Consider the following 27,793-nt stretch of genomic DNA (forward strand, 5'->3'; position numbering starts at 1 on the left):
TTGGTCCTTATTTTGGTCAAATTGGCTGCAAGTGACTACACTTTCTTAAAGGAGCTAATTGGCTCTGAAACAATTTGGAATGTCCTGAAGCTGTGCAGCACAATCTAAATGCAAGTGTCTTCTTTCCTTATTCAATACAGAGGGCCAACTCATAGATCAGCCCAATTTTTCAAACTAAAATGGCAATCCTAAATTAAAAGTAACTACATCTTATAGTCTGCATTCCAAACCACAGTAGATTTTGCCTAATAGAATTAGAGGAAGTATTGGGATTCACAGAATCACAGAATCTTAATGGCACAGAAGGAGGCCATTCTGCATGTCTGCACCAGATCTCCAAATAAGCATTATGACCTAGTGCCACTGCCCTGCCTTTTCCCCGTACCCTTGTACATTGTTTCTATTCAAATAATCATCTAATGTCCTCTTGAATGCATTGATTGAACCTGCCTCCACCACACTTCCAGGCAGTGCATTCCAGTCCCAAACCACTCGTGTGAAAAAGTTTTTTCTCACGTCACACTTGCTTCTTTTGCAAAAAACTTTAAATCTGTGCTCTCTTGTTCTTGATCCTTTTATGAGTGGGAACAGCTTCTCCCCATCTACTCTGTCCAGCTCCCTCATGACTTTGAACATCTCTATCAAACTTCCTGTCAGCCGCCTTCTCTTCAAGGAGAACAGTCCCATCCTCTCCAATCTATCCTCATAGCTGAAGTTTCTCATCCCTGGAACCATCCTTGTAAACCTCTTCTGCACTCTCTCCAATGTGTTCACATCCTTCCCGTGCATTCACATACATGCATAGTAGTCCCAGTTTAGATTTTGTTACTTTCTCCCTTACCCTGACTTTACCTATTAACTTACTATTCTTTCTACTAGTGCTATCTGTCCCTCCCAGTATTTTGTGCACTCTGGTATTCCTCTCTAATATTATTTCTTGGTTCCCACACACCTGCCAAGTTAGGTTACAGTCCTCCCAACAGCACTAGCAAAACGGCCTGCAAGGAACTCAGTCCCAGCTCTGTTCAGGTGCAACCCCTCCGGCTTGTACAGGTGTCATCTCCCTCAGAGCCAGTCCCAGTGTCCCGGGAATCTAAAGCCGTCCTTCCTGCACCATCTTTCCAGCTACGCATTCATCTGCCTGATCCTCCTATTTTGGCACTCACTGGCACGTGGCACTGGGAATAATCCGGAAATTACTACATTAGAGACACTGCTTGCTAATTTTCTACCTAGCTCCCCAAATGCTGATTGCAGGACCACATCCCCTTTCCTATCTAAGTTATTGGTACCAATGTGGACCACGACCTCTGGCTGATCACCCTCCCCCAGAAGAATGTCCTGCAGCCGCTCTGTGACATCCTTGACCCTGGCACCAGGGAAGCAACATACCATCCTGAAGTCACGTCTACGGCCACAGAAACGCCTGTCTGTTCCCCTAACCAATGAATCCCCTATCACTATAACTCTTCCTTTCTTTATCCTCCCCTCCTGTACAGCCGAGCCGCTCATGGTGCCACAAACTTGGCTCTGACTGTACTCCTCCGAGGAACCAGCGCCCTCACCAGCTTCCAAAACGGAAAACCGATTTGTGAGCAGGATCCCAGGAAACTCCTGCACTACCTGCCTACTTCTCTTGGACTGCCCATTCCCTCTCTGTCTCCAGGCCCTTAAGCTGCGGCGTGACCACCTCTCTGAATGTGCTATCCACGTAGCTCTCAACCTCCAGCTGCCGCTCGAGCTCTGAAATCCCGAGCTCAAATTTCTACAGCTGACAGCACTTCCTGCACATGTGGTCGTCTAGGACACCGGTTGTGTCAATGACTTCACACATATTACAAGACACACATTCCACTTGACTGAGCTGCTTTACCATGTCTTAATTCTACTTCCTTTACGTTAACTTTATTCTACTTTGGATTATTTATATTACTTTATTATATTGGCCCTAAATTTCCCTTATTCCTGTTGCTCCACAGTTAAATCCAAGTATAGGAACTTAAAAAATATTACACTTTTCTAATTAACTCACCAGTTCCTACTTACCAAGGCCACTACTCTTCTTTCTGAACAAAGGTCGAAAAAGAAAGGAGCACCTCCTCCCTTCTCGCCGAACTCCCTCAGTCACCAAACTCCAACTGAAGCGCTCTACTGCAGCCAAAAACAACACTATAGTGCAGACACTGGGATTGTCGTTACTTTAATCCAAACACCTATATTACTAGCTTCCCTATATTTTTGAATCTGGTTCTTTGAAGCAAGACTTCAGCTAGAATAATAGGGAATCAAAAATTGTCTGGTTCTTCACTTGTTAAGATTTGGAGATCCAAGCTTTTTAGGCTGGTAGAGAAAATGTGGTATTAAGTCACTTTAGTCCAGATTGTTATCTTTTTTTAAACTTATTACAGTGAAATTTTATCCTCTGCTGGATGCAGAAAGGCTTTCACAATGACACCCAAATTCAACATGAATCACTGAATATAACATCAAACTGATCAACAAAATTCTCATCCTCTTTATCCCAATCAAATTCCTAACAATTCTATCCATATAAATGTAAATGGATGGAATGCTTTCTTAATTACTGATGAGGTTCATGATTGGCATCTGAACTAGGGAACGTAATAACTTTACATCAGATAGCTGCAAATAATGAGCTAAAAACCTGTTTCCTATTAAGCAGGGGATAAGCAGTGAATATCATCAGAAGGTTATTGAAATGTAAGCTAGTTATTGCAGCTCTGTGACCAATAGCTGAGTAGAAGCTGAGAGGTATACCATTTATTGTACTGAACTAATGGTTACTTTGGGTTTCTTTTGTAGAAAAATACAGACATAATTCTCAAATGTTATGTTGTTTCCACTCTGGTGTGTAGCAATTTAATATTTAAATCTGGCATTACACTGTTTATATATCTTGTCTTGTAAATTGTGGACCCTCAGTTTGATTTCCCCTTTTATTCAGAAAATAAAACAGAGCTGGATGGCGTAGTGGGTTCAAACACTAACATTTCACCTACCTTTGGAACTACTGGGGATGGAAGTCTTCTCTTTCACTTGGATACAAGGGCTCTAAATAAAATGACCTAGAACAGGGTGAATTCAGTTCCCAGGAGACAAAAATCCATAGCACAAGAAACAAATTGACAATCTCTCAGAAGCCATCAGTTTTATATTTACAATATCAGCCGTTCCTATTGATGCAACAGGGCATCTTGGCATTAGGCAGGATAGTGCTGCAGAAGTACACCAATCACCTTCTGTAATTGGGAGTGAAGGCAAAGTAGAAAGAGTTTTACTCTTATTCTGGGGATACTGGATGCTGATACTGGATGACCAAAGTAGAATAGTGTTTGCAGGGACAGTGCTGACATCCTTCCGTTTAATGAGCAATTAATAAAAAAACACAACCACTGCCCAGAAATCACACTTCACTAAATAATCAAAACAAAGCATAAGGCGGCAGCTAAATTATACGCACTCTGAAGGCAACCTTAAAAACATTTACTGACATTATTTATAACTCCGAATTTTACCAGTTAGCAGCCACTAATGTTTGTATTACCAGAAATAAGGCAAGTGGGACATGTAAAAAAAAATTAAATACAAATCTGAAACTGGAAAAATGTTTACGAGGGGGTGGGGAAAATTGAGAAATCATTCTCAATGTTCAGAGAAAAACAGACAGATTAAATTAGTGGCCATATCTGTTCAGATATTTTGACTGTAAGTATATTATATATAATTAGGCCCCTCATGGGGGTGTAGTTCACCTAGTGTGGATGGAAGATTTTTCTTTTGTCTGTACCTAGAGTACTGACAGGCTATTACACTGTGTAGAGTATGAGGGCCTAGACAATTGTTCTCAGCCAATGCCCAGACAGAGCTGAGCTCAGTAGGGAGAGTAGCATGAGGCATGAGTCCTGGGTGATTCTTTCCTTCCCTTGACCAAACGCAAATTTCCTGGGTCAGGAAATTCAGTGGACTAAAATTCAAACGTAGAAACCTTGTGGTCTGAATATTTTTAACATAACCAGTTGCTTCATTTAATAATCAACTAGTTGAGAATGTTGAACTTTTTTGTTTTTAATTAAAACTCGCACATTGCCAAGCATAAAAATTGTTGCAATTCATTTTTCCGAATACTATTGGCTGCTGCTACTTTTCTGGTATTCTTAAATAAACTAACAATCAAAATGCTTTTGGGCTACATAGGGACTTACAACTCATGAATCACTTAACACCAAGATGCAAGTCTTCACTTATGGACGCCATAAGCAAATTAAGTTGAATAATGTCTCTTCTTTTGAGGTTCTGGAATTAGCAACATGGTTCCTTTGAAAAAGCAGCTTTGATGTGTTCGCAGCAGGTGACCACTTACAGGAGACTTCAAACTAAATCTCAATTTAAATTCAATGCAATCTCACTTCCTTGGTTTTGGAATATCTGTGGTGCTGCCTGCAATTAAGGCCAAGGATTTTACAGTTGGCGTGCGGGAGCGCGCCCGACATGCCAGCGCATAAAATGACACACGGTGACGTCAGGCGTGTGTCCCGGCGTCATCGCGCTGTTTTGTTCGGCGGGCATGCGACGATGTCAGCTGCCCGCCCGCCGATAATTGATAGGCCCGTTAAGGCCATTAACGAAGTAATTAACGTCAAATGGTTGGCGGGCAGGCGAAAAGGCCAAGCGGCCTTTACTTTTTTTTTAAGGAAACCTCATCCACGAGCGGGATGAGGTTTCCTAAAGCGTTTACGAATTAAATTTTAAAAATTTCTGAGAAATGAAACCATGTCCCATCTCATGTGACACATTCACACGAGGGCACGCATTTCATTACATTTTTATTCCATTTATTTCTTTATTTCTAAAGCGCTTCAATCACCCTGAGGCAGCTCTGGGCCTCAGGGAGTTTGAAGCACTCTTTCACGCGCATGCGCAAAAGAGCGCAGGACCCGACTCTGCCTCCTTCCCCAGCCCGCACAGGTAGCGCTCACGCTCATGTGTTATGCTGGGTGGGCCTTAATTGGCCTGCCCGTGTTTAATGGCAGTGCAGAGCTGATCGCGGGAGGTGGTTGGCTCTGTGATCGCGCCCCCCGCCTGCTCCCACTGAGCCCGCCTGATGCGGGAAAAATTCAGGCCTAAGAATTCAAATGGGCTCACTGGATTGCTCAGAGTTTGACTTTCTTTTCTTTAACCTAATGGTAGGATCTGTTTCTTTTCCTCAGCTGTAAAACATTATTATTGCTGCTGTTATGAAAGTATAATCCCTTCGGAAGCCAAACAATCCCTTCACTTATCTAAAAATGCAAATTCCCTTATAATAGTATAATAATTTTCATAATATTTTTCTGGCTTGTTGTAAAGTATGTTTATGGGTGCAAGTGTAGTTGGTTCTGTCTGTGTGATTAAATTACATTTGTGGAGTCAGATAGACTGCAAGCTTGAAATTATCAAAAGAAGCTAGGTGTAGAAATGTACTTGATATGCTATTGAGTCAACATTGTAAGCATGTAAGGTGGGAAGGGAATTTGCATTTTTAGATAAGTGAAGGGATTGTTTGGATTCCGAAGGGATGTTAGTCTGTTTACAAGTAGCCAGATAAGCAAGGCTAAGCAGCGTGTTCATTTTCCCAAAGGTTACTGACAACATTGGCAACATGAAAGTTTTTATATTATGGGAGAGGTACAGTTCCAAAGGCATATGGAACAATGGAATTTACATATTAAAGAGGGAGAAACATATATAAAGGAGAATGAAAGGCTATGTTAGGGGCTATGTAAGATAACAGATAATGTAACAGAAGTGTGCAAAAGAGCCTTGAAAAATCCTCTAGCCATTTTGCCTAAGTCTGTGTGTCCAGTAACTAAAGTTAGAGAAAGCCATTTGGAATTTCACTGACAAGTGGGTACTGTGTACTTGCTGGTTTTAAAAAAAATCTAAAATCTATTTTGAACCATTGTCTTAAAAGGGATGTGTAACTGGGAGGTAGGTGTCACTGGCAAGGCCAGCATTTGTTGCCCATCACTAATTGCCCTTGAACTGAGTGACTTGCAAAGTTATTTCAGAGGGCAGTTAAGAGTCAACCAACCACATTGCTGTGGCTCTGGAAACACATGTAGGCCAGACTGGGTAAGGATAGCAGGTTTCCTTCCCTAACCGGCATTAGTGAGCCAGGTGGGTTTTTGATAGCTGTCATGGTCACCATTGCTGAGACTAGCTTTATATTCCAGGTTTAATTAAATTTAAATTCCACCAGCTGCTATGTTCCCAGAGCATTAGCTTGGGCTTCTAGATTACCAGTTCTGTGACATTACCAGCACGCCATCTTCTCCCCAATGGCATACACACAATGGCATATTCACTAACTGAAAAACACCACTTTTAACTCAACAAGTTAAAGTGAATCCATAGAACAGCATGTATTACATTAACAAAAGTGCTCTTGTTAAACCATTAATATTTACAATCAAGTCCTCAAATTAAGTATTATATTTTCAAATGAAATTAACTGCCTTTCCTCGACTCACTAAGTAACTTCTACTGGATTGCATTTCCACATTCTACTTTCAAAGTCCCGTTCCCCATCAGTGCTGTGCTTGCTGATCTACATTGTCTCCTGGTCAAGCAACAACTTGATTTTAAAATTCTCATCCTTGCTTTCAAATCCTTCCATGGGTCTTGCCCCACTTCTCCAATCTGCTTCAGCCCTACACCCTCCGAGATATCAGAGGCTCCTGGCCTCTTGTGTATCCCTGATTTTAATTACTCCCCCATTGGTGGCTGCATTTTCAGTTGCCTAAGCTCCTGGTTCTGGAATACCCTCACTACATCTCTCAGCCTCTCTACCTTGCTTTTCTCCTTTAAGATACTCCTTAAAATCTACCTCCTTCATCAAGCTTTTGGTCATCTGCCCTAACACCTCCTTATGCAGCTCAGTGTCATATTTTGATTTGTAATGATTTTGTGAAGCAGCTTAGGGTGTTTTATTATGTTAAAGATGCTACATATATACAACAACTTGTGTTTATAAACAGAGCGACTTAAGAAATTAAAAGATTAATGTTTGGGTCAAGTGCTGTAACAAGCTGCAGCAAAAGGAGGCAGCTGCTGTCCCTCTTTTACTAAATCTCAGTTATGTTACTGTAGGGTGGGGTGCCGTGGAGATTGGGCATCTCCCTATGGGTTGACGGATAACTGGAAGGAACATATCTGAAATCTTAAAACAAGATGCCACAGTCCTTTTATTCCCAATAGGCCTAGGAAGAAATTATGGTGACAGTGGTGATGCATGTGACAGTAATTGGTGAAACATCAGTATTAAAAGAATACATTTTGCTGTCCTTATTCACTAGGATGGCAGTCATTTGCTGTGGAGGCAGACAGTGGCCTGAGAGAAGGTGCACAATTCACTGGCCTGTGTTTCCCCTGGGCCCTCTTCTTGGCCAGCAGAACTTTTCATTTTTGGTTGCCTCTTCTAGTACCCTTCCAGTCAGTCTCCAGAGCCCATGGCTAACAGCAACTGTCTCCCAATCATCAGTATCAATATCCGTCATCTTCATATCTTGTTTGCAGGTATCCCTGTAGCAGAGGTATGGATGCAAAGGCTGTGACACAGTGGCCAATTCAACGTACAGAAGGTCTTTGGGTATACGACCATCATCCATCTGACATTTTTTTTTTTATTCGCTAGGCCAACATTTGTTGCCCATCCCAAATTGAAATTGCCCTTATTCAGAGGGCTTTTAAGAGTCAACCACATTGCTGTGGGTCTGGAGTCACATGTAGGCCAGGTTAGGATAGCAGATCTCCTTCCCTAAAGGGCATTAGTGAACCAGATGGGTTTTTACAACAATTGACAATAGTTTCATAGTCATCATCAGACTTTTAATTTTTGTTGAACTCAAATTCCACCATCTGCCATGGCAGGATTCGAACCCAGGTCCCCAGAGCATTACCCTAGGTCTCTGGGTTACTCATCTAGCAACAATACCACTATGCCATTGCCTCCCCTAATGATGCCGTTGGTTTAGCAATGAGTGTATGCTGATGGAATTAGCACACTCCAGGACCTCCAAGTTGGTGATCTTGTCCTGCCAAGAGATGCTGAGGGTTCGACTGAGACAACAAAGGTGGAAACTGTTCAACCTTTTCTCCTGCCTGGTATGTGTTATGCAGGTCTCACCACTGTAACTCGCTGAGGACTCAGGCTTGGTAAACTTGCAGTTTGTTGTTTTCAGCTTGCTGTTGTCCCTTACTATCTTACTCAGCTTGGGCATAACAGTTGCAGCTTTTGCAATGTGTGCATTGATTTCAGCATCAAGTGACAGATTGCTGGTGACTGTGAAGCCTAGATATGTGAAGCTATCAAAAATCTCCAGCATCGTATCGAGGATAGACAACAGATTTTTTGAAAACAGCAATGAAACTCACCGGCAAACAGGCGGCAAAGTAAGTCATATAATTCTAGAATTAGAAATGGGAAAAAAGTTCAAAACAATGTTGAGGGACAGCACAGGGGGATTACCTTGAGAGACACAGATCAATCGGAAACAGCCGGTATGGTTTTCAGAGTGGGAAGACATGGAATCTTATGAATAAAGGTGAAATATTTGCCATTACTTAGCTGAATTTTGGAATTATCCTATATAGTAGACTACTGCACAAGTTTCAGAACTTTGGGATTAATAGTATCGTGCTAAATTGATTAACTGAAAGAAAGCAACAAATACTGGGAAGTGGAAAGAAGTTATTTATTCGAGATGCGTTGGAATCGCTGCTGTTTGACACCATATGTGATTCAGACCTTGCAGTCAGCTTAAACATGTGAAAAATTTGCAGATGATACCAAAACTGGTTCACTAGAAAGAGATGAGAAAAATACGCACACATTTGAAGAATTTGGTCTGTGGGAAGGAAAAAAAGCAGTAGATTCAATTTAATGCAGGTAAATAAAAATGAATAGCACTTACAAATGAAAAGATACCACAATAAAAGTTAATATGTATTCAGTAGGAATATAGTGGAGGTGTAGGAGGGATCCCAGAACGCTGGTGCATAGGTCACTAAGCCCCACATTCAGGTTCTAAAGAAAGCAAGGAAAATATTGGGTTGAATTAACAAATACATCGAATGAGGCAATTTTAATGTTGAAAATGCCCTCAGGTTACTTATGAAATACCGTGCCTAATTGTGGTCCTTTATTTCAGAAACAATAACAAGATATTGGAGGGGATACAATGGAGGGTTAGAAGATTAACAGTAGCAATCAGCATTGAGCTATGAAAAACAATTGTATAACCAGGGACATCGACACCTTGAGAAGACAAGGAGGAGTGTGAATAAAAGGTTGCAAGATTACAAAGCATTCTGCAAGTTACTTTAGCAAAGGGCTGTTCGGTATATGGAAGAAACTGACACAACAGGTTGAAAGGAATTTTAATTGGTTCCAGAAACATTTTTGGCATTTTAAAATATTCAGTGCTATTAACTTTTATAAATGACAAGGAAATACCCAAAGGGAAGATTGGGGATAATTAAATGGGCAGGCTAGGTCACCTCCTGCCTGAAGCACATTCTGCATAAATAATATAAGCTTTTAAACAAAAACAAAAGCAAGGTAGTCAGAGGAGAACAGTGTCAACCCAAGGGGCAGGAGTTGCAGCTGCAACACATTCATTTAAATGTGTATGCAAAATAATGAACAAAGACAAAATTGCTACACAGTAATTTACCTATTTACAAAAATCTGTAAAGATCATACTAGATCATACACATGTAAAGATTGTGGAGTATTAATAAAAATTCCATATAGAGACAGGAAACAACTTTGCATTATTTCTAAATGGTGAAGTACCGCTTTTAAATATATATAACAAACAGCAGAGCCAAGCTAAGTAACCTAAACATATAGGTAAGGAAGGTCTAAATCAGTTAAAATATACATTCATTTCAAGTTGTGCATGCACAGTGTATCACATACACAATTTATTAAAAGATTTTAAGGTATATATAATTAACATAGAAATGCACCTAGATTATAAGCATTTATTTTTCACTCCTACTTTAATTCCTCCATAGAAAATGATTTCAAAACACAGGCCAACTAAAAATAAACCCGAGGATTGGCTTCACACTGACAACTATACATTCCTTAGCCATTTAATACATTGGGTTAAAATGTCATTTGGAATGCCAGTTATTAAGATATTGCTGAAAAGGGAGACATGCTGTTGAAGTTTTTTTTATCTTTCGCTTATCAGGACAAACATAAAAATGCCAAATTTCAAACAATCACAATTTATACCACAGGAGAAAAGGAGTGCTGATTGGTTGGAAAATTGACTCTGATTGGTTGATGCATTGCCATGTTGAAAGCTACAGGTAACTATAGGCTATCTATGCTTCCAGGTAATTTTTAAAAGGCATAGGGCCTGAACTTATTCCTTTTGTATGCAGAGAGTGGGTCCCTGGGTATGAATGCATCACTTCTAATGAGTGTAAATAAGCCAAGTTACAAGCCCAACTGATTATCTTAAATTGTTTTTAGTGTAGCTATTAGCACACACGGAATTGTTCAGCAAGAGCTGTCCAATTGCAAAATCACACCTAACAGTAGATGTTTTGTTTTGGGCTTCGCAAGCACTGACTGGTTGAGTGCATTCTGCCTATTTTTAATTTTTTTTACCAGATGTGGGTGTCACTTGCAAGGCCGGTATTTGTTATTGCCCTTGAACTGAGTAGCTTGCTAAGCCATATCAGAGGGCATTTAAGAGTCAACCAAATTGCTGTGGGTCTGAAGCCATATGCAGGCCAGGCCAGGGTAAGGATGGCTGATTTCCTTCCCTAATCACCATTAGTGAACTAGATGGGCCTTAATGACAATCGATGATAGTTTCACGGTCAGATTAGCTTACAATTCCAGGTTGACTGCTTCGAACCAGTGTCTCCAGAGCATTACTAGTCCAGTGACATTACCACTACCTCATCATCTCCCCTATTATTAACAGCTGGAGGAACATGTTGTTTGATTCAGTCAGGCAATCCTTGGGACGTAGAGTCCACATATCTGGCATCACACCAGCCCTGAAATTCACACACAATGTTGCTCAATTGCTCGGTGAGCAGAACCTCTTATTCAACTGACAGCAGCATCCTATTGGTGGAAAATACCACTCGTGTTGCTACTGCAGAGTAGCATTGTGAAAAGGCTTGCTTAACCTGTTGCTTAAATTTCAGAGATACTTTGTCCTTTCCATGGTAATTTGAAGTAGACCAGACACTTCTCAGGTCTGAAAGTGATGGTCTTTGGCCCTTTTCAATCAAGCTCGTAATGTGGCTCATTTACAGATGCTGGAAGTGATGTGGATTCATGCATAGAGGCTTGTACTCTGTAAACAAAAGGAACATGTCATGCTTTGCACCTTTTTTGAATCACCCAGAAGCATGGGGAGCCTATAGTTCCTTGTTGCTTTCTCCATGGCAAATCTTCACCAATCAGTCGACTTGCCAACCAATCAGCGCCCTTTTTCTCATGTGGTATAAATTGTGATCTTTTGCAATTTGGCATTCTTGCTTTTGTCCTGATGAGTGCACGATGAAAAGCTTCAGCAACATGTCTCCTCAGCAATATTCAAGTTCTGTACTACCAAGCATCTGTGTCCAGGAAAATATAATAATTTTCATAATGTTATTGGAATTTATTGTAAGGTAGGAACAGTGTGTGCCTGTGGGACTTAACTGAATTAAAGACAGCTGGTCTGAAAGCTTTGATGTATCAGAAGAGAAGCTAGGCTTGAAATGTTAAATAGGTAAACATGGCTGAAGTTCTAGAATGTGTGAGGTGTAAAGGAAAAATTTGCAATTTAGATAAACCAGACAAACTTGAATTTCAAAAGATGTGGTGAAACGTTATACTGAGCCAGAAGAAGCCAGTGTGTTTATTTTTCCCAAAGCTTACTGATAAAATTGGTACTTTGAAAGATTTTTATTATTAGAAAAGTAGAGTTGAAACATTGGGACAATGGGGTTTACATTAAAAAGGGAGAAGCCTGTATAAAGGAGATGAGGTTATGTGTAAGAGGAAGGCATTCTAAGATCTAACAAGTGTAAAAAGCCTGCAGCCTCTAAGCCTCAAGTTGCTATCTACACGAACCGAAGTGAAGAAAACTCACTTTGAATTCGACTGTTCAGGGTATCAATGTTACTTTGCCTGGGTCTTTTAAAATCTGTGTGTTTTACTGTTGTCTTGATGGAGATGCAACTGGGAGTTAGATTAACTAGGGGAGCTAAGAGTTAGCATAGTAGTAAATTGTAAGCCTATGAATGTGCTTAAAATCATTTACTTATTTAGTTTTGTAAGAAACCTATAAGACTCGGTGGTCTTATTACAACTGAATTTAAGGCACGCATCTCGAAATAAATACAAATTGTGAAATAGTTGTGGCAGTTGTTTCAAGTTTCCTTCTGGGATTTGAGCAGCTCGGCAGTTACCATCCGCTGTGCCATAACAAAACCGGGGGCTCTTTGCAGGATATATTTGAAATTCCTGGATTGGTTTGGAGTTGGTGAATCTTAAGGTTACGAGTACGAGAAGCACTTTGAATTCAGGAGTTGGTGAGGTTTTTTTTTAAAAAGCGGTGAGACTGCAAATTGGCTTTGGCAGCTGCTGAGACTTGAAGTTATAACATTGGTTGGTTTACAAAAGGCAAATAAAGCTAACTTAATGGAATTGGCAGATGAGTTACAATTAGGGTTACCTGCAGGGGTAAGGAAATCAGACATAATTGAAGGTTTGGCACAGCATTTGAAATTGGAAGGAATACCAACTTCTCCAAGGGGTGGTTTATCGGAATGGGCTCAAATTCAGTTGCAAATGAAGGAACTTGAGCGAGAGGCAGCAGAAAAAGAAAAGGAAAGAGAAAGGGTGTTTCAAAGGGAACAGGCAGAAAGGCAGGAAAGAGAAAAAGAGGAAGACAGAGAATTCCAGCATAAAATGCTGGCAGTTAAAAAAAGAAACACCAGGAGGTGTGGAAGGACTTATTTCCAGATCAGAACCCAGTGGGGAGATGTTTAAATTTGTACAAGCTCTTCCAAAGTTTGAGGAAAGAGATGTTGAAGCATTCTTTATTTCATTGGAGAAGATAGCTAAGCAGATGAAATGGCCACAGGAAAACTGGAACAAAAACAGAACCACCCGGAAAAACTCAGCAAGTCTGGCAGCATTGGCGGAGAAGAAATCAGTTAACGTTTCGAGCCTTCATGGCCCTTCGGCAGAACTGGAGCATAGTTAGAAGAAGGGAGAAATATAAATTGGTTTAAGGTGGGGGGGGGGGGGGGGGGGGAAGAGACACATTGAGGGTGTGGTGTGATGATTGTGGAGATGAGCAGATAATCAAAAGATGTCACAGACAAAAGGGTCAAAGAGGTGTTGAAGGTGGTGGTCTTTGTCTGAGAAAAGTGCTAATTAAGAATGGAAGACAGGATATTCAAAGTACAGCTGTAGTGGGGGTGGGGTGGAAAGACTAGAGGTTTTAGTTTTAGATTTAAAAATAATGGAAATAGGTGGGGAAAGAAGAATCTATATAAATTATTGAAAAAAAAGCGGGGGGGGGGGGGGGGAAAGAAACGGGGTGGGGGAGTTTAAGATCTAAAGTTGTTGAATTCAATATTCAGCCCGGAGGGCTGTAAAGTGCCTAGTCGGAAGATGAGGTGCTGTTCCTCCAGTTTGCGTTGGGCTTCACTGGAACAATGCAGCAAGCCAAGGACAGACATGTTGGCAAGAGAACAGGGTGGAGTGTTAAAATGGCAAGCGACAGGGAGGTTTGGGTCTTTCTTGCGGACAGACCGCAGGTGTTCCGCAAAACGGTCGCCCAGTTTGCGTTTGGTCTCTCCAATGTAGAAGAGACCGCATTGGGAGCAATGAATGCAGTAGACTAAGTTAGGGGAAATGCAAGTGAAATGCTGCTTCACTTGAAAGGAGTGTTTGGGCCCTTGGACGGTGAGGAGAGAGGAAGTGAAGGGGCAGGTGTTGCATCTTCTGCGTGGGCATGGGGAGGTGCCATAAGTGGGGGTTGAGGAGTAGGGGGTGATGGAGGAGTGGACCAGGGTGTCCCGGAGGGAACGATCCCTACGGAATGCCGTCAAGGGGGGTGAAGGGAAGATGTGTTTGGTGGTGGCATCATGCTGGAGTTGGCGGAAATGGCGGAGGATGATCCTTTGAATGCGGAGGCTGGTGGGGTGATAAGTGAGGACAAGGGGGACCCTATCATGTTTCTGGGAAGGAGGAGAAGGCGTGAGGGAGGATGCGTGGGATATGGGCCGGACACGGTTGAGGGCCCTGTCAACGACCGTGGATGGAAAACCTCGGTTAAGGAAGAAGGAGGACATGTCAGAGGAGCTGTTTTTGAAGGTAGCGTCATCAGAACAGATGCGACGGAGGCGAAGGAACTGAGAATGGGATGGAGTCTTTACAGGAAGCGGGGTGTGAGGAGCTGTAGTCGAGGTAGCTGTGGGAGTCGGTAGGCTTGTAATGGATATTGGTGGACAGTCTATCATCAGAAATTGAGACAGAGAGGTCAAGGAAGGGAAGAGAAGTGTCAGAGATGGACCATGTGAAAATGATGGAGGGGTGGAGATTGGAAGCAAAATTAATAAATTTTTCCAGGTCCCGACGAGAGCATGAAGCTGCACCGAAGTAATCATCGATGTACCGGAGAAAGAGTTGTGGGAGGGGGCCGGAGTAGGACTGGAACAAGGAATGTTCCACATACCCCATAAAGAGACAGGCATAGCTGGGGCCCATGCGGGTACCCATAGCAGGAAAACTGGACATTGTTGTTACAATCCAGGTTGGTGGGCAGAGCACATGAGGTTTTTACTTCATTGTCAGAAGAAATGTTAGTGAACTATGAAGTGGTAACAAAGCCTATTTTGAGTGCATGTGAGTTGGTTCCTGAGGCATACAGGCAGAAATTTTGGAACATGAGAAAATAGCCTGGGCAAACTTGAATTGAGTTTGAAAGAGTAAAACAAAGTAATTTTTACCGGTGGATATAGGCATTAAAAGTAGAGATGACATATGCAGCTCTTAGAGAAGTAATTCTTTTGGAAGAATTTAAAGATTCAATTCCTTCGGAAGTGAGAACTCATGTGGAAGAACAGAGGGTTGAAACTGTAAGACAAGCAGTAGCGATAGCTGATGATTATGAATCAGATCATAGAACTAAACATTTTTTTGTTACCCGTGTAAATCAGAGAAGGATAGAAAGTAGGAAGGTGAAAGGAAGGTGGGTAGTCAGGGAAGGGGAGTAGGTGGAAATTCGCAGAAAGTTTTTTTTTCAGATTAAAAAGGTGCTGAGGGTAGAAGTCTCATTTGAAAATCGGGGCATTTTCATTGTAATAAAGTTGGACACGTGGCGCAGAATTTTTGTGTCTTTGGGCAGGCACGGTGAATGGGCCCGGGAGCGGCCAGGAAATGGCCTGGTGCCCGTGTTCGGCCCTGACTGTGATTTCACGCTGGCTGGCCAATTAACAGTCAGCCAGTGTGAAAGGCGCACTGAAAGGCTCAGCGCAGCTGGGGTGGGGGCGGGAGGAGGGCAAGTGCTGACATCAGCACAGGTGCAGGGGAACGCGCAATGAAAGCTCCCTGAAGGTAGAGAGCTGCCTCAGGGAGCTGGAGAATTTAAAACCAAGAAATAAAGGATATAAAAATGCAGAAAAAATGTCCACACATTGGACTCACTCACCTAAACATTTAGATAATAAAAATTCATCCAAAACATTTTTATTTTTCTTAATTGATATCAGAAACCTCATCCCACCCTTGGATGAGGTTTCCTCAAAGGCCATCTAACCGATTTGCCGTAACGTTGGACAGGCAGCAAAAAATCACCACTATTTGAAACTTTAATGACGTTAATAGGTCCCTTAATTGTCAGCGGGACTCTCATGCGAGCCCATCAACCGATATATCACTTGAGTGTGCGATGACGTCAGGACATTCACCTGACATCAACGCACATTATTTTACGCCCAATCAGGTCAGGCACGCGCCCACCCATGGGACGTAAAATCCTGCCCACGAAATGCGTGCGTTGGAAATTGCAGGGAAAATCTGTTGGTGTTATTGGGATGCAGAAAAATTCTGGAAGTACTGTGAGTTCTGTGGTTCAGGCACAGGAAAAACCAGTGGTTTGTGTACAGGTAAAACAGGAAGAATCAGTGATAGGTAAAGAAGTGGGAATGTGTTCACAATTTACCCAAGAGAATTCTGAAGAGCGGATTGCATAAATGTTTAATGATTTTGTATGCGAAGGGAAGTTTTCCATTTGTACAGGGTGGAGTAGGTAAAGATATTAAAATTTTAAGAGACACAGGGGCTAGTCAATCCTTAATGTTGTGGGACAGTGATATTTGTTGTTCAGAGGGAGTATTGCAGGAACGGATAACAATAAGTGGGGTTCACGGAGATGTTAAACCTATTCCATTATGGAAAGTAAATTTAAGGAGTAAGTGGATAACAGGCAAAGTGATTGTTGGAACAGTGGAAAAATTGTCCATTGCAGGGGTTCAATTTATTCTGAGTAATGATATAGCTGGGTCACAGATGTAGGTGATTTCTCTGGTAGTTGAGCAGCCTGTAGCAGTGTTTTCAACAGAAGTGTTGCAGAGACAGCATCTTGGACTGTTTCCAGAATGTGAGATAACAAGATCACAGGCTCATAGGTTGAAACAAGAAGAACAGGAAGTTCAAAGGCAGGGAAAAGGTGTGGAAGTCCAATTAGCTGACACTGTGTTTGATAACATTGTTAAGGAGGAAAGAACAGACGGCAATGCGACTGAGGTGTTTAACTCCAGGCAGTTAGTGGAGTTACAGAAAAAGGGTTCACAAATAAAACAGCTATGTCAGGCAGCTTACCCAGAAACAGAGATTTAATGTATTCCTGAATGTTACCTTAAGGGTAATGTTTTGAGAAAATGGCAGCCTTATCATGTTTCAGCAAATGAAAGCTGGAGGGAGGCGCATCAGATTGTAATTCCATTTGGATATAGAAATGAGATTCTCAGGGTAGATCATGAAATTCCAATGGGGGGACATTTCGGAATTAGAAAGACACAGGCAAAAGTAAAAACATTTTTATTGGCCTGGATTGCATAGGGATGTAGTCAAATTCTGATGAACATGTCAGGTGATAGGGAAACCACAAGCAGTGATTAAGCCAGCAGCTTTAATTCCAATATTTGAAGAACCTTTTACTAGGGTCATGATTGATTGTGTAGGACCTCTCACTAAGACTAAAAGTGGAAATCAGTATTCACTGATAATAATGGATGTGTCTACAAGGTTTCCTGAAGTGATGCCTTTGAGAAATATTACAACAAAGAGAACTGTGGAAGAGATAACAACATTATTTTTTACAAGATATGGTTCACCCAAATAAATACAATTAGATTAGGATCCTAATTTCATGTCACGGCTGTTTAAGGAAGTAATGAACAGTTTGAGAATAAAACAATTTAAGTCAACAGCTTACCACCCTGAGCCACAAGGGGCTTTGGAAAGATGGCATCCAGCTCTAAAAATTATGATGAGGTCATATGGTCAGGATTATCCACAGGATTGGGATGGGAGAATTCCATTCTTGTTATTAGGGACCTATTAGGGGACATCCCTATTGGGGACACTCCTAATGCATCAACTGGTTCTAGTCTTTTCGAACTATTCTATGGTCATGAGGTTAGGGGACCACTGAAATTGATTTAAGAGAAATTGGTGGGTCAAAATTCATAAAGTGCTCTCCTGATTATGTATCAAACTTCAGAGAAAGATTGGACAGAGAATGTGAGTTGGCTAGCGAATATTTAAAGATATCACAAGTGACGAAAGTGAGGGCAGACAGGAAAACTACAGCTCAGCTTTGCTGCTGGGGAGAAAGTGTTAGTTCTGTTACTAGTACTGGATGACTCATTAAAGGCAAGGTTTAGTGGGCCTTACAGGATTGAAAAGAAACTGAGTGAAGTAAATTATTTAATAAATACTCCAGATAGAAGAAGCAGAGGGTGTGTCATGTGAATATGCTTAAAAAGTACTTTAACAAGGAACTGGACCAAAAGGAAGTATTAGTGGTGGTAGATAATGAGAAAGAGGTAGAAATGCATGATTCTGAGATTGATTTTCCTCTAATCAAATTGGATAATGAGGGGGTACTTAAAACTTAAATGTAATATTGAGTTACCTTCCAGACAAGTGTCAAAGGGATATGGGGAAGCTATTGCAGTCACACAAAGCTACTTGGGGGAATAAGTTGGAGAGGGCAAATTTAGCTATATATGATGTATGTGTAGGAGTTGTATCTTCAATAAGGCAACATCCTTATAGATTAAATCCAGCAATGTTATCAAAAGTACAGAAAGAAATCAAATTCATGCTTCAAAATGATATCATTGAGTCTAGTTGCTGTAACTGGAGTTCGCCTTTTGTACTGGTACCGAAACCAGATGGAACACAAAAACTGTGTGGACTATCGAAAGGTGAATGCAGTGACAAAAGTTGATTCATATCCTATACCATGGTTGGAAGATTGCATTGAGAAAGTGGGACAATCGAAATTTATCACAAAGATTGACTTGCTAAGAGGATATTGGCAAGAGCTGTTATTAGAGAGAGCAAAGGAGACATAGGCTTTTGTGACACCAGATGGACCATATCAGTTTAAGTCATGCCATTTGGTATGAAAAATGCACCTGCAACATTTCAAAGACTTACAAAGTTAATTGCAGGTCTGCACTGTTTTTCTTGACAACTTGATAGTTTTCAATCAAATATCGGAGGTGCATTTACAGCATCTGGAAGAACTGTTTTGTCAATTGCAAGAAACTCATTTGGTGATGGACTTGTACAAAAGTGAATTTGCAAAAGTGCAAGTTATATATCTAGGCCATACCACTGTACATGGTAGGGTGGCGCCAAGAGATATGAAAGTCAGGACTATCATGGATTTCCCCGTGCTTATAACAAAATTAGAAGTTTTGAGATTTCTGGACATGTGTGGGTTTTACCGGAAATTTGTACCAAATTTTAGCCGTGTGGTTACTGCATTGACTGAACTATTAAAAAAGAACAAGAAGTTTCAATGGGCACAGGAGTGTCAGAAGGCATTTGACAGTTTGAAGACTGTTTTGACTACACCACCAGTTTTGGCAGTACCCAATTATGCCAAGAAACTTAAGTTGGCCATTTACACAAGTGATGTAGGCATTGGGGCCGTACTGTTACAAGATGGCGAAAATGGAATTGAAAAACAAAGGGTATTTTTCACGAAAGTTGAATGCACAACAGAGAAGATATTCAACGATCGAAAAGGAAACTTTGGGTCTGGTGTTAGCAATGCAGCAGTTTTGAAATTTACGTTGCAAACAACTTGTCAGAAACAATTGTTTATGCAGACCATAATCTGTTACCAAGTTTCTGGACAAATTTCGAGACAGAAGTACAAGGCTTTTCAGATGGAGTTTATTACTGGAGTTAATGTACAGATTATACATGTGGCTGATTGAAGATGCATTGAATTTGAAGCTTAAAGGGAAAATTGGACATTTAAAATCTGGACAATGGACTGGAATGATTTCTGTTGATACTAAGGATTTGTATATATATTATGCTAATGCATGCATCTAGTATTCAGAGGTATAGATTTGGCTCTCTGAACATTAAAAAAGTACAGTTGCAGTCAAATGAAACCTGAGCAAAAGCATGAGTGGTATTGAGGTGAAGTCTGTGCTGCATGCATGCTCAGTGTTCACTCATCATCTCTTTACATATTTTTTCATGTGGGTTTACTTGTTCTTTTTTAAAGCTTACTTTTGAAGTGTTATTTGTGCACCTCTTTCTGGTGAAGAGTATGAGGATATGCAGTGCCTATTCTATTTCTTGCTTTGGATTTACTAGCTAGTTAAGGATTTGTGTGAGTTGACCCATTCATTCCACTGTCCCTCTGTCTCAGTTCACTAGGTGGAAAACTACAAGCACAACCTCCACATTCTAGAACTCTGTAGCACAATTGGCTTTGCCACCTACATTTTCTTTTGGTCAGCACAAATGAGTTTAATAGTGTAATATTTTCTAAGGGCATGAAAATCTCTCTCCATTTTCCCAATTTGGTCATTGCTTTTTGGGGCAGAAGGCAGGCTGAATGTCTGGCTCCAAGCTCTCCATATCAGTGTTTCAGTGTTAGCCACTAGGCTTTGAAAATAGCCTGAAACTGGCATCTTTAATATTTCATGCACTTGATGAGATGTCTCATTTTCACTTGACGCCACCCCACAGCAGAACAGCCAAAATTTGGAAGGTAGATTAAAATTATGTTTATGTCCTAAAACATAACCTTTGTTATGAAAGGCAACAAAACAAAAATTCAATTGCGCCATCTCTCTAGTGAACCTCAACATAAAGTTATGGAAATATTGAACAAAGAAAGCATTTTATAGAATGATGCAATGTAAATGGAAGTAATTTTTAGATGAAATTTCCATTCGCATGTGTAATATCTAACATATCAACACAGAGGAAGGTTCATTCAGAAGAGTATTCAATAAGAGAATTGACCATAAATCTACTTCTACTTATCAGTTCTTCCAAAAATACTCAATACAATTTTAAATTGTGATATTTTATTGTACAAAATGCAAGTACTGGCTGTGTAGCACAGTTATTTGTGACAAAAATTGCATACAACAAAAAAATATACACTATATATCATTTCATTTATGTTCATAATGATTAACCTAGTTATTGCCTTTATTCTTTTCATACACAATTCCCTAAACATTTAATAACACGTCAATAAGCTTCTACCTCAAGGTAGTTTCCTAGCCGTAGTCATTTATAATTATATACATTGTCAATGAAGACTAATTTTCCTCTGTAGCTTTTATCTACCCGAAAATACTTACTTATTTTATTTGATGGAGTACACCTACCAATAACCTCAAAAGGCGAGCTTTGATGCTTTAAAAGTACTTTCTGTAAATTATATGCAGAAACAAATGGAAAGCTAAATAATTGATTACATCAAAGTAATTATTTTGGAAGAGTTTGGTAATTATACTGCCCTGATTGTGTGCATTTGAAAATTCAATTTACATCTTGGTAGGGATTTTGAAAATCCAGAGTCGATGACCAGCATTTCAAATCCCTTCATTACCCTGAGAGAAGTATTGCTGAATTAGAATTGTGCTTTAGCTTACAACTGAGAAGTATTCAATTCTAACAAATTATTGCATAAACTGTAGTTTAAGGTGACTGGGCATAGTTTCAAAACACATTCAACACATGGCTGATGGTATTCAAACATGACTGTAATAAGCCATTTGCAAACATGAAATGTGGCAGGTCAATTCTTTTAATATAACTTGTATGTGTCTACATACAAAGTTGGAACGAACAATGATAAACAATTCATCAATGATTATCGTTAACATAAGAAATTTAGATCCAACATTTATTCAGTGCTTGACTTTTGCAATAAATAGGACATTAAATTACATTGCAAATAAAAGTTTTCCAAATTGCACTACTAGCATAATGTGGAAATCTGGAAGGAAAAGCAGCCAATATAGAATTGTGGCATGTGTTCATCAAGAGACTTGCAAATAATTTCCACCCTGGTGCATATGCATCTTTCCACATCAAAAACAGGAAGATAATATATACAAATGGCTAACCAATTCCTTTGACCTAGAGGACAGAATGCCTTGGACCAGAAACCTCCACTGTTACATATACTGCTTTCTCCAATGAAAGGAATGAAAGTTGCCATAGTCCCAGAGGATCAAAGGCTGCTCTCTCATTAGAGAAAGATGACTGGTGGTGAGTTTAATCTGAGGGTCACCACATCTCAGGCGAGGGGCAAGGTTGAGACAGCGGGGCCTTCATGAATGACTTCAGCCAGTACAGGAATTGAACCCGCGCTGTTGGTATCACTCTGCATCACAAATCAGCCATGCAAACAACTGAGCTAACCAATAGAAGGTCTACTTCTGTGGGTAAGTCAGTTTCTGCCAATAGTGATGAAGAAGTGTTCCATTATTATAAAGTGGAAGAGCAACAGAAAAATACAGTATGAAAGATAGTCTGAAACACAAAACATTTCAAATAGAAGTCCAGCAATTTTTGACTCAGACAGTTATGTTCAGTTCAGTACAGTTCTGGCCTGTTACAGTAGTTCCACTCTATATTTACAGATTTTGCACACAGATTGCTCCGGAATGCACGCTGTAGCAACATGGTAACAATGTGGTATGTAATAGCTTGCAATGGATTATGGACACACAGGCCAAAACCAAAACAATTTGGAATTTCATGCAACCAATGTACTGGTTTTGTCTTGGACAGTTTGGAAGGGCTAACCCGTATATTGGAAAAATTAATTTTGCCACAATTCCAATCCATTCTGGTCCTCGATGCGCAGGACAACTGCTATATAACACCAAATTAAATGAGAGAATGGCGCAATTTAAATATGACAACTACCTTTACTGGAGTGAAGCTTAACATGTAATTTAGATTGTTTGCTGTTGGAACAAAACATTAACAATGAAAAAATAAATTTCTAGCATGATATAATTGATTTCACATAAAGAGGTGATAAATGAAACTTGGGCTACCAGTATTAATTTCAGAACAGTGAAAGATTATTACAATTACACTCTGGAAAAACTGGTTCTCAACAAGTGCAGATGTACTCCCCTCCTCTGCCACAGATAAAACCTCTACACTTCACAAAAAACTTGTATTAAGTTGCCGGTTTCATCTTTTATTTGCTGTCACTGGAATTGAATGGTCAATTCAACCAAATCAGTGAGGAAAAGGACTCACTGCAAATTAATGCTCTTGAAGCAAAGAAAGATGCATAGTAGTCATCCAGAACAGGGGCAGAAACCCATCCAGCAGTACAGTAACTCAGAACAAGCTGACTACTCCGGCTGATCTATATTAACTTACCATTATTCTGAATGTGTCATTGGGCTAAAACACTCGAACTCTAGTGTTTTACACCAGTCCTATTGAACAAGCTCCTTATGGTGATAAAGAACCTTGGAAGTGCTATCAATTACACAGGAGCTGCCAAATTTTGTACTCTTACCACAACACACAAATTTGGTGGTTAATTTATTCATAAGTTCTCAAAACAGTTGGCATAACATTGCAAATACTACACAATGATTTCAAAAGATGTGCAATCATTTACTAATGGATAATATTACTACAGATATGGTCTTCCTTGATCTTTGAGAGAAGTAGAAAAAGACCATTTGTCTCAAAACCACAATTGCTGGGGTGGGCGGGGGAATTGGATGCCTTGTGATCAGTGGGGTCTTCTACTAATTTCTTATAAGGAGCTTTGCACCAAACATTACAAATACAGTGACAGCAATCTTTCGTATGGTTTAAATCATGGCTCAAGTTTGGACAGTGTCATTCCCATTCAACTTTCTCATGTAGCTTCAAATTGTTTACCACAAAATCTCCTCCCTTGGAAGAGCAACTTGTAACACATTTCTGGAGATCTAAAAGGAAACCTAAGCACCTTAAATTATCCATGTCTATGGAATATAATATTTAAGGATCAATAAAATAGAAACATCACCACCTGCAAGTTCTCCTTTAAGTTACGCACCATTCCAGCTTGGACAACATCATCAACTCGAGAGAAGAAAAGGAGACAAGCCACTTGTTTGTACAAATTAGCAGTAACGTTTGCCCCACACAAAGAGTTGACAAGATATCCAGCCCCAAAACTCCTGAATACTCATCCTTCTTCATGGTGATGAGTGCCTCGCCTACCAGGGTTTCAGCAGAGAATCTCACATTTATTGTTGGTGGGAGATGATGGAGGGAAGGTGGTGGAGGGGAGCCAGCCAGCTGCTGCTTGATATTAGGGTGCATTCCATCTGTACCCATGCTGTGAGCATGCACAATTATAATGCTGCTGGCCTGCTAAATATTTTGAGCATTTTCTGTTTATTTTAATCTCCTGTTGGCTTGATTCTTATTACTGTGGAAAAAGCTGTCAGTTTGACTTACTTAAATCTTCCACCATGCTGCAAAAATGTAATTTCCTTGAATGATTAAATAACACTGAGAAACTGGGTTTGCATAAGTCTGTAAAGTATTTTCGAGAATGTCATGTTCAAGTGAGTAATAGAATTGGAGCGAAGGAAACTTGTATGTTGGTGAATTAGAAAAAATAAAATATACCTACTTTGAGCCTGTTAAATATATAAAGTGAAACTGAGATCTGTGAACTGATTGTCTAATAATGACATAGTACATGAGTAAGCTTTAACCACATTAAAAGCACTTCAGTTGGCAGACACTAGAATGTTAGTGGACTTACACTTAGCCTTTCTCTCTGGTTTATCTGGTATGTCTCATCATGGTTTTTAGTCCTCAAATTGCTACTCAAAATAATTATCTGTTTTCTTAAAAGCATTATTAAAACACTCCTTAGATGCAGCACTTTCATATGATGAGTATTATAATTCAGATGGCGGCCTCCGTGATTACTAATCCATTTGAAAAAGGGCCCTTCAACGAATAAAGTTTGAGTACCACTGGGTTAAGTGGCCTCTTCTGCATTGCATATGTTATGAGCATCAAATGGAATTATACTGGCACACAGGTCAGGGTGTTTATTTTGGAATGCTGATGTTTGCACCAAAGATCACCTGAAAGTTAGGCGAAGTTTCATACATTAGCACTTAGTTACAAATTGCATCAACACCACTGCAGAACCCAGAGATACATCAGACTTCTGACTATTTCTGGAAGAGACAGTTCATACTGTCCTTTGATACTAAAATTGCAGAATGCTCCCAGGTTCTGCTTGAACTGTTGGCATAACTACAAACCTGTGGCTCATCTGTAGGATCTATTTACAATGAATAAGTAGTTTGCATTTGCCACTTTTGGTGAAGGCGCTACTTCTGAATGTCATGAAATGTTTGTTGGAATACAATAAATGTCAATGTTATGAAGGGAATACAAAGAACAACACCTGGCAAGTTTTAGAATTAGAATAAACTGAACAAAGGCAAAAGCATTTGCCAAGAATATTTTCATTCATCAAGAACAAAAATTGGAGGTTTGAAGACGATCAGATACCATTGTAGTTCCAACCATAAAAAGTTTTAGAATAAGAAGCTTGCATCAGCTGATGGGAGAAAGAGCAGAATTGAGCTGAAATTTCCTAAGACAGCCCCAGTCAGAAAATATTGAGATGCAACAAGAAGCACTGTGACACTGTGCAAGTAAAAAAATTTTTTTAAGAAGCTGTCTGCAAATTTGAAAACTAATTTTGGAGAAGATTAAAGAAATATTATCAATCCACAAAAAAACGATAAATGGCAAAAAAAAGTCTTTTCAGTAAGTGGGTTCCTGAAGGCAACTGGAGAGCACCTAAATGCAATAATTCAGAATAAGGTCTTAGAAGCAATGGGGTACACGGAAGATAATCTGATAGCAACACAATGGCCAGAATTTTCCCGTCGGCGATTTGGGGGCGGGGCCCGCTCGTCGATGGGAAAATGACGCGGGATGATGTCGGGAGGAACCCCTGACGTCATCCCGGTCCATTTAAATATTGAGGAAGGCGGGCGGAGGGCGAAATCAGCTGTCCGCCCGCCGACCTGTCAATGGCCAATTTAAGGCCATTGACAGGCTAATTAAGATCATTAAAGACCCTGCCCGTCCAACCTTAAGGCTGGTGGGCAGGCCAGGAGCCCCAGCGGGCTCCAGATTATTCATGAAACCTCATCCACTGGCGGGATGAGGTTTCATGTCCGTTTTTAAAAAGTTTAATAAAGTTTATGTCCTTTTTATTAACATGTCACATCTTATGTGACATTGTCACATGAGGGGGACATGTTAATAATTTTTATATTTTTAATGTTTTTTTACACTGTCAGTGATCTCCCTGAGACACCACTTAGTCTCAGGGAGCAACGCGTGCATGTGCGAAAGAGCGCACTTTGACAGATGGGGAATCTCTCCATCCCCCCACACAGGAAGTGCTTAGAGCATAGCGCTTCCTGTCGGGCAGGCTGCTGGGCAGGGCCTTAATTGGCCTGCCCACTCAAAATGGCGGCGGGCCCCGTTTCGGCAGTGGAGTTCGGCTGCCCACCCGCCGCCGAGCTGGTGGGGCCCGCCCACCCATCAAGGTAAGAATTCTGGCCAATGGCACAGGTTTTTTTTTAAAAGCAGTGTCAACAGTGTCACTAAATGAATTTTCCAGTGTAGAGTGACAATCATGTCTTACTTTCAGGTGACAACATCTGATACCGACTTGTTGAGAACTCATCTATTTTCCAAGAAATACTGTGTAATAATTTTCCACTCACATGTGGGATGTCGCTGCTGATGTTACTTACCTAGGAATGGTTTTGCCATCAATTTAATTGACAACAGAATGAAAAAGTCTGTGATTTAACTTAGACACTGCAGACACAAGCAAGATTTAATAAACCACTGACATGGGTGAAGTTTAACAAAAATATAAAAGTTCTCAATTGTCACATTTATTACATAAATCTGAACGTAAAAAAACAAAATGTTATTTCACTTCTAAAACTAAAACGACAGTGAACTGATTAAGATACTAATTGTGTACATCAATAAATAGTATATGTTTTCAGATGGCTATAATAAATTAGATAACTGCCCATTTCCAATGGCATTTATTGTTCCAACAGTTTAAAGGGATATAGTATAAATTACAGTTCTATAAGTAACAAAAAAGCTAATGAACACACATTTCAAGTACTGGCCATATTTTCGATATTAATCCCATAGGTTTTATATTTCATTAAGTGTTAATTCATCAGCCATGCTATAGAAAATGTTGATTAATAATGAAAATTTGCTTTCCTCTACTTGTGCTTAACTTCATCTCTTTCAAATATATTTGATCTGATTTCAAGTATCTTGCTGTACACGAAGCCAGTGGCTTTGTTCAGCTTTCACATTTTTGATTGTATTAAACAATTACCTTAAACAGCGCCCAGCCACCATAAATTTAGAAAATTATTTTACAATTGTATTTTAAACCCTGTATTAATAATTCAAGGAAAACACTGAGTCGTTAGCATTTAAATACATCCTTACTGGAGAATGTTCATTACTTTGTAAATAAAGGATCGATTTAGTGTTACTTTCATATTGCACAATATTTAAAACTAATAAATCTGGTGGTTTTGCAACATATTAATGGCATTTCACTTTAAAATCTAACTGTTAAACCCATTAAGTAAATGACTAGCAGCAGAGCTGACAAAGTAAGTCAAATTCACAACAATTTTTACTTAAGTACAAAACAAAATACATGTCTCAAATGCAAACTCCAATGAAACAGCATAGGATTTGTATATGTTAAAGTGGAGGAATAGGAAAGAGAATCAACTTCATTATACAGTTCAAATTTCTAATGGTTGGAATCATTAATAAATAATCCTCATGATTTTGGCTTAAACATTTAAATTCTAAATTTCAAGTAAGCTACTGCCAAAGATTGCTATTCGTGCAAGGGATGGATAGATATATGGCCTTGAAACAGTCTGCCATTTTCCCCTAGCCCACAGCCGAACTGACATAACAAAAATAAGTTTTCAAGTCTCACAACCTGATGGTTCTAGAAGTCAGAGTCGAAATCCTGAGGACCCAAGTGAATAATAAAAGGTGCGATGGCCCGAGGCTGGTAATAGGGATTGTCAATGAAAAAACCACCTACAGTAAGGA

The 27,793-nt window shown here is 40.0% G+C and overlaps 1 protein-coding gene across 4 annotated transcripts in view; it reads right to left on the reverse strand.

Moving 5' to 3' along the window:
- Positions 1-20,653: 20,653 nt before the first annotated feature.
- The window catches only part of strbp (spermatid perinuclear RNA binding protein), a 182,512-nt gene continuing 175,372 nt past the window's right edge, over positions 20,654-27,793 (reverse strand). For all 4 annotated transcript variants that reach the window (XM_078549843.1, XM_078549839.1, XM_078549844.1 and 1 more), the window contains one exon: positions 20,654-27,781. In XM_078549843.1, the coding sequence (XP_078405969.1) occupies positions 27,687-27,781 (95 nt within the window). In that variant the 3' untranslated portion in view covers positions 20,654-27,686. The remainder of the gene's footprint in view (positions 27,782-27,793) is intronic.

The sequence above is a fragment of the Cetorhinus maximus genome, chromosome 10 (assembly GCF_964194155.1).
Source record: "Cetorhinus maximus chromosome 10, sCetMax3.hap1.1, whole genome shotgun sequence".
Classification (NCBI taxonomy): Eukaryota; Metazoa; Chordata; class Chondrichthyes; order Lamniformes; family Cetorhinidae; genus Cetorhinus; species Cetorhinus maximus.